This window comes from Carex rostrata, chromosome 31, assembly GCF_964058835.1.
Source record: "Carex rostrata chromosome 31, lpCarRost1.2, whole genome shotgun sequence".
NCBI lineage: Eukaryota > Viridiplantae > Streptophyta > Magnoliopsida > Poales > Cyperaceae > Carex > Carex rostrata.
In genome coordinates, this window is record NC_135948.1 from 1,524,051 (window position 1) to 1,532,335 (window position 8,285).

General features: G+C 33.0%; 1 protein-coding gene across 1 annotated transcript; it reads right to left on the bottom strand.

Moving 5' to 3' along the window:
• Window positions 1–4,762: 4,762 nt before the first annotated feature.
• Window positions 4,763–7,935, bottom strand: SD3 (import inner membrane translocase subunit). The gene is made up of 7 exons (XM_078296321.1): window positions 7,679–7,935; window positions 7,194–7,212; window positions 6,900–7,069; window positions 6,227–6,405; window positions 5,734–5,782; window positions 5,538–5,657; window positions 4,763–5,245 (listed from the first exon to the last, which is right to left on the bottom strand). Exons 1-7 carry the CDS (start codon window positions 7,790–7,792, stop codon window positions 5,087–5,089), a joined length of 810 nt encoding a protein of 269 aa, XP_078152447.1. The 5' UTR covers window positions 7,793–7,935; the 3' UTR covers window positions 4,763–5,086.
• Window positions 7,936–8,285: the final 350 nt, after the last annotated feature.

Sequence of the window (8,285 nt, forward strand, 5' to 3'; positions counted from 1 at the left end):
TTTATTTTTATTTTTTTTCAAGTTTTTGCTACCATATTTTTTGTTTAAAAAAGTTATAATTTGATTTTATGTTGGAACTTGGGACCCAATAGCCTGTTCGGTATATGGAGAATATGAATCTTCTGTGACTACTGTCAAATAAAAATGTAAAACTGGGAGGCACCGAATAGTATTTTTGGACGCAATTGGAATTGCTTATACTTATGTTTTTTGTAAAAAAAGTGTTGGTTCCTTGAAATTTCTCCCTTTTTTTTTTTAATTATGGTTTGTAAAAGAAATTCCATCTTAGTCCAGGTGGTATGTGCAAGTTGGGACATGAGCACATAGAATGGATATTAGAGGCCGGACAAAAGGAACTTACCTGTCCCTACTTTCCGATCAAAGCCAATTTCAAAACCGGTGGCTCAGGCTTCTGTCTTCACGAATCAGATCCTCTGGCCTTTTTCCATCACATCAATTAGTTGTGTGTGTCTGTTGCGGTGGATCATATCTTACTTTTTTATCTTCCCGGTCATATTCAAATATGAACCACTCATGTTGTATACTGTTATTTTATTTTTTTTGTAAGGCAAGAGAAGAGAAGAGAAGAGAAGAGAGAATAAGAAAATAATTTATTATTGTGATTTTATGTTAGCTTCATATGTGTCTCTGTTTATAAAAAAAAAATAAAAAAATTAGTTGTCCCACAATCAAACACTTGATCTTTAAATTTAAGTAAATAGAACCAAGTTGCTTTTGAATAATCATCAATAAATAAAATAAAATGTTTGGATTCGTTATATGAATCAATTGGGACCGGTACCCATTACATCAGAATCATAATGTATTAAATCAAAAACAACTTTACTTTTGCTAGTAGAAAGAGAAAAATAAAATTTTGTTTGTTTTGCTAACTCGCATACTTCACAATTAGTATAATTCAAAATTTCAAATCTAAAATACTATTTAAAATCTTGTTGGAAGGACGCTTAAGTCTTTTATATCAGAGATCAGAGTTAACGAATTTTGCGGAAGCACAAAAAATTAATTTGGAGTTCAAAAAATAGTATCTATTTTCAAGAAATCATTCACCAATTTTGATGCCGGTTTCCCGGTTTTGAAATATAATATTTTTACAAGAAAATATTACATTATAATTTAATTATTGTGTTAATTTATTTATATAAATTAATTTTATAGAAAATATTTTTATATATAAAATATTTTCAATTTATTTCTTGCATAAATTAATTTATCACATGACATTTATTTTTGCCTTCATACTGTTTGCAACCAAGACTTATTTATTACCATTAATCGGTTTGAGGTTTGACAATAATTGTTTGTTACCAAATATATGGTCTGTTGCACAATTATCTATAATAATTTGATTGAAAAATAAATCTTTTTAGTTAGAAGCAGTACCACATGAGCTCTTATTTTGAATTTGGTTAGAATGCATTCCGAGAATTTGTTGGAGATGTTGTGGCACCGGGATTGAATTGTTTGTGACATGAATTTGTTTAGCAAGCATTTCGAGGATTTGTTAGAGAAGATGTTGTGGTATCGGGATTGAATTGTTTGTGGCACATGAGTGGGAAGCAGACGCATCTCTTCCAGTCCGATCCAATTCATCTCTCCCTCTTTTCTCTGCTACTTTTCATCCTTTCGCCCCGAGATTATGATACAATAACCAACATCGATCTCAGGTGTGGCCCTCTTTTTTGCAATTTGAACAACAATTGGGATTGCTTTGGTGATTGGTGAGATCAGATTTTTATGTCATTGTTGTTTGATTTTTCGGAAAAGATTATTTTTTATGTGAATCTGATAAAAAAAAAAAATTGGAAAATAAAGGTATTCGATATTTTTACCCAAGTCACAAATAACAACAGGTGTTAAGCCGTTTATGAAATTATTAAAAATATCAACGGGTGAAAAAACAGTTTTTTGGTTCTTTACTGATAAGAACAAAGACTAGAATTTTGTTATCGGTTTTCTGGTACGTGCAGAGAGAGGACTATTTTGTCTCTTTGACTCTTATCCTTCTATCTCTTGACACTTATTGAGTTATTAGCTCTTTGGCTAATGACTCTACTTTCTTGACACTGATTGAGTTCTTAGCTCTTTGGCTCTTGAGTCTTTTTTTTCTTTTATTTTCTTCGCTCGTACCGACTAGCTTTGCTAGTTTGGATAGTACTTGTGCAGAATTTCAAATCTATGACTCTAATACTATGTTATTTTTTATAGACAAGAGAAGAGAATAAGAAAACAACTTATTATTGCATTCTTATTTTTTCATGTGTCTCTATCTATAAATAAATAAAAAATTAGCCGTTGCACTATTTCCTAGTTTATTAATTACAACCGCTAACTACTAACCACTATTCCCTACAATTAGCCGTTACAAATAAAATTTGAAACTAGCTGTTATATTTTAACATATACTATAATGAAATTTTAATGAAAAATATTAACTGAGAGCAAAGTTTAAGTCATTTCTTTATTATAAAAAAAAAACAAATTATATTCTAGGAGAATTATGTGTAGAACAATCAGTCTTAAACACCGCCTCCTATGATCCCATCTCAAAGATGCAATTTTTTGTGTTAGATAAAAATTGTATTTAAGACTTTAAATTTTAAATATTCATAAAAGATCCTCTAAACATGAAATCTCTCAAATAAAATGTACTGTCTTAAATCTTAATCATAAAATAGGCACAAATCAAATGAGGTGGAATAGAGGAAGAGTGAGGAATTGTGACGGAATAGTAGTTGAACGTGAATAGAATTGAATAGAATAGAGAAAAAGTAAAAAAGTGAAAATATTATGGAAATATGCAGTCAAACTTTTCTCTTTTACACTTTAGCCCCTCTCTGTTTCATCTCACTTTCATAGTAGATGTGGAATTGAGGAATAGTGACTTTTTTCACATTTGAAAATTAGTTCAATTCCACTCTTTCACTATTTCAAATGTGCCGAACACGATTAAATTGCATGGAATATAAGCCTCTTTTTTTTCACTATCTCACTATTCTATTCATTTGTCGAACGGGCACTTAAGTTTTAGGGGGATATGTTGTGCCTTAAGGAAACTTAAATAGTCATATGATAAATATGTGGTTCAAATTCAATTGATAAAATAAAGCAATGATTTTTTTTTTTTTAAAGTTTGTATTTTTTAAGGAACTAATTATTAAGAAATTAATAATGTAAAGAACTTTATGTAAGAGATCATGGGTTCAAAATCAAAATGAGAGAAATCATTTGTTATATTATAAGAATATTAAATAGTTGGATTGCTTGACTTCCAACTTTTACTTAAAAAAAAATAAAAAAAAAATAATGTAAAGAGCCGGCTCCTAAATGCACACCAGTATATAAATTTTATACAGTTTACTTCACCAGTTACCGACCTGATATGGCAAAAAGCGAAATTATGCCGTAAGAGGTTCATTGGCATATGCCTCAATGCCCAAGGATGACATTGGGTCTCACTCACATGAGAGAAAGGAAATTAGTTACAGCGTGATCAGTCACGTCACGTCACGTCACGTCACGTCACGCGTGTCGATTATGTGACGTGATCGCATTCAAGTAAAAATTACACGTTATGTCACGTTATGCAAATCAATCATATCATGACACGTTACAATATGAAACATAGAGTATTCAACTTTTTTAATACACATAGAATATTAAAGTTTCCCTTTTATTGTAGGTTCAATGATACTGGTACTCATGTCATGTAGTACTGATTTTTATTTTCTCTAGTTCAGTATAATGAATATTTGTAATTGAATTTTTAAAGTAATGCCATATTTTAATGGTCTTTCTTAAAAAAAAAATTGCAACATTATTTACTTATTTTAGAATTTTTAGAATTTTCATATTTTTTATTTGAATTTTCATACGTTACGTATTGTTACGGCGTGACTACACATAACGTGACCGTCCGTTACCATTGTAGCCATGTCACATCACATCACGTGAAAAAAAAGTTGGCCACGTCACGTCACGGCATGTTACGTATTTCCTTCTCTACCCGCATGTATTATACTAAGTCTATGTTCGACCCGCATATAAAAAATTCACACTTGACTTGCGGACAATGCCTCTTCAGGAAAGAAAACATAGCGGATACGGATTGGATAGTGATAAACCATATTCATATGCCTTGTTAATTTTTCAGATCAAATATTAGACAAATATGGATACTTATACGGATCGAATTGGATATTTATTTAAAAAAAATTAAAATATTATTAAAAATACTAAAATTCATAATATTATTAAATAACATAATTCGCTCATAATATATATTAAACTATATGGTATATATCTACTATTCGGATATGAATAATTGAAACATAAAATCATATTTGTATTCATATCCACACGAATATTATATCTAATATTCACTTCTAATTTTTTCGAATACATATCGTATATATTACCGTTTTCACCCCCGTGCCTCATGCCAACGAGCATTTCACATTCCAAAGGCTCCAATCCCTACTTTTAGTCGTTTTTAATTGCTTGTGCGATAGTCCTCTGATCCTATCCACAATTTTTCCCCAAAGGCATCTCGTGCAATGATTTTCTCACGCCTTTGATATCTTTTGACCAGTTTTTACCGGACAAAGGAATTTGGAAATAGACCACCAGCGTTGTATTTTTGTGAATTCAATTTCAGCCTGGTAGGCTGCCGCCCAGCAAATGCAAGGCCACATAATCCACATTACCGTAGCAATGATAAAGTAAAAAATAATTTCATGGATGGCACCAAAGGAAAAGATATACCCAACATCATTCTTCATAATACAAGCAACATTAACATCACCGAAAGGTAAAGAATCAATCTCTTGAAGAGTTGAAGATGAGTGTTCCAATAACTTATTAACTTGTCTTCACATCTCCTCATGCCAAGGCCAAAACTTTTGGGGCAAAAATAAATTGAAAAAAAAAAGAAAGAGGCCGCACTATCTACGGCCCAAAAACAATGACAAATTAAAGACAATTACACAAATGTTCCATCTCAAAACTCTTCTCTCCTAACTTTTTTTCTTTTGTTACATCTTTTTTCAGGTAACTTTTTTCTAGGTTAGGCAGGGACATAGGATTCGAGCATGAGTTGAACTTTAGATGGAGAAAATATCTCGACTATTAGATAGGTGAACTTCCAGTTCTTGTCAGACTGGTCCTTGAACATCTCAGCAAACACCTTCCCTGCTCCATGCGGGCCCCGTATGAAAAAATTTACCTGAAAAAGCAACAAATATTCTACTTAATTTATTTCTTTGAAAACAGCTGCTTAAAAACTCAATGTAATCAACAGAAGTATGCAATGCATATTTGAAGGGAGTGAGGCTACGGTACTATGCATATCACACTTTGGTCCATACTACGGATCCATATCTTCATTTTCAAATTCTAAATAGTCAATCCGAACCATATGAAAGTGTACTAGGAGGCCAAAATTTACATTATTTAATTTTTTCAAAGTCTAAAGTGTGATATGCATAGTACCGTAGCCTCACTCCAAGAGAGTATACCTCAACATGTTCAATACCGTCTTCATCAGTCCAAACACGGTTAGGGATGCGTTGCCGTGCTGCACGGTTTCTGCTCTCCTGGCCATATCCTGTAACTGGAGTTCCTATCCTCACAGTCACCTGATAACAATCAATAACACCTATATCAATTTGATTCATCTACCTTTTTTGGGTGATTTTGAGATATAGCACACACCTGACTGTCATTCTGTACTCTTGTGAGGGCTTTTCCAAAAATTTTGTACCTGCACAGTATTTAGAAAGAACAAATGAGTATTCCAATATGTATTAATCATATTTTGTAGAGTACATATGATTTTTATACACACATAACCAAACATTTTTACAATTTGCTAGTAGCAACCAACATTTTTGTGTTTATTGAAATTAATACATAAAACCACTAAAACTAAGGTTGCAAAACCAATTGCTTCATTGTTAACTTGATATAATTAACATTATTAGCTTTACGAGCCAATAATTCCAAAAGAAGGTCAATTATAGTGGGGGCGAAATCATCACATTTCCCATGATAACTCACAAATGTTCGAAGCAACTTGCAAATACTACAAAATGTTAAATACTATTTTGATTATCAAAGAAGATAAACACAATTTGAATTGCCATTTTTAGCACACAACTGAATTGACGGAGTATTCGGAGTAAGATAGTTGAAGGGAATTACATACTCTTTGGGCTCAAAGATGAGTTCCTTAAAAACACCATATGCAGCTATGCCAGCAATACCAAGACCAGCAAGTATTATAAGACTGTATGAAGCACCTTCTGTGAAGGTCACCGGCTTTTCTGGTATGTGATACGTCGGTGCATCGAAAGGGTCTTCCACTGTTGATATATCAGTTCGCTCCTGAGTTAATTTACAAACTCAAGTGAAACAACAGAAGGGAGTTTTGCCAATATTTTAGCTGATTATTTTATGTTTTTGCATGCTATAACCAACATTTCTTAAATTAGCATAAATCTTCAGTACTTTTCAGATGTTTGTAAATAGCACCCAACCCATTTAATCATATAAGTTTATATTTAATTAAAAGTTGAAAACATTGCTCCTGCCTCTCGTGAAGTTGTTTTTAATGGACTTATGTCAAACTCCAGTAAAATCCGGCGTCCAGTGGTAATTTGAAATTTGGTTGAGCTTTCTTGTTGAGTTCACAAGAAAAAGAGTAAAAGTAATTTATTTATTTTGTTAGTCTCAACCCCCTGAGTTAAATGATTGAGTGTAAATGGAAGTTGGATGCATATTCAGGAAACGCAGGTGATCTCTTGCAAATAATGTAAAATATAGGGGTTAATTCTGAAAATGTAGATAATAAGAGGAATCATACAAAATAAAATCAGAACCTTGTTTGGTTTTTTATCTTGAGCCTCTGTTGAATAATCAGCAGCACATGGCCGTACCATAGACAAAAGCCCATGATGTCTCCATTGTCGGTCCTTACTAAGGTAATTATTACATGATCTTGGTTTCGTCAAATACCATCGTATCTGGTTTCGCAATAAACTAGATGTGCCTGAATAAACAAAAAAAAATTAAAAACATACCAAATACAGAATCATTATAAATTCTTGTTATCGCAAAATTTGGTGTTGGTAGTAAAGAATGGACTCAGAAACAAAAAAAAAAGAGCACCGCACCTTCAAGCCTAGTACTATCCTGCAAAGTAATAAAAAATACAAAATTAGACATTATATGGCACCTTCTGGCACAGCTATATTAAAAACATGCTGACAAAAAAAAGATGGCAACTAAAAAGCACACTCAAGTTTGGTTTCAATATACTTTTGGTTAAGCTTGAGCAACTGAAAGTTGGGTTAATTTATTTTCTAATAAAAAAAGGCTGATGCCCGTTTCATTTGACTGAAACAAGTTCAACTACAAAAAACAGTTGAGCAGAGAACATCCTCTGGACTGTGCACCCTACTGGTGCCATCATCAGCATTATATAATCAAGTAAAGAGCAAATGTACCAAGCAGTAGACATAGCTAACTGCCAAAAGTAATCTAAGCCACATAACAGAAAATTAACTTGATTGACAAAATATGCAGTGCAGCCGTCTACGCATTTCATCTGATAACAAGGGCTTTTGAAATGAAATGGGAAATTATAGGGTTTCTTCACCTTGAAGACGGCGGTGACCTCTCGTCTGGCGGGGGAAACGGAGGCGGCGGCGCCGGAGACAAGAAGGCGCTGGGTTAGGCGATTCCGTACTGCTCCGGTGATCCTAAAGGTCATAGCTCTAGCCAGGCCAAAGAGAGGATCGGTTCGGGGTTTAAACTTGAAACGGGTCGGGGGAAGCGTGGAGCTAGGTTTCTAAGCGGCCAACTCGAAAAGTCGAAACCTGAGACTCAGAGAGAAGAAAGGTTTTAATCTGTCATGACTCGTGAATAAAAGCTTTTAACGGCCCAAATATTTCAGTAAGCCTTATGCCATTACAAAAGGCCCAGATACTTAATAAATCACTTTTATATCGGTGTACCATCAGTAATAATCACTTTTTACTCTCAGATATTGTGACTATGATTAGACTTAAAAAAAAAAAAAATAGAAAACAGCACATTTAGGCACATATGCATCGTAATGCGTGTATGTATTGAATAATTAAATTAAGCAACTGACTTAAATTAGCTAGATCGATAAACATAGTTAAAATCACATTTAAAAAGCCCGAACCAAAATCACGTCTTCTCAATCGATATCTCAGTTGGCTTGTTTAAAATATGGATGT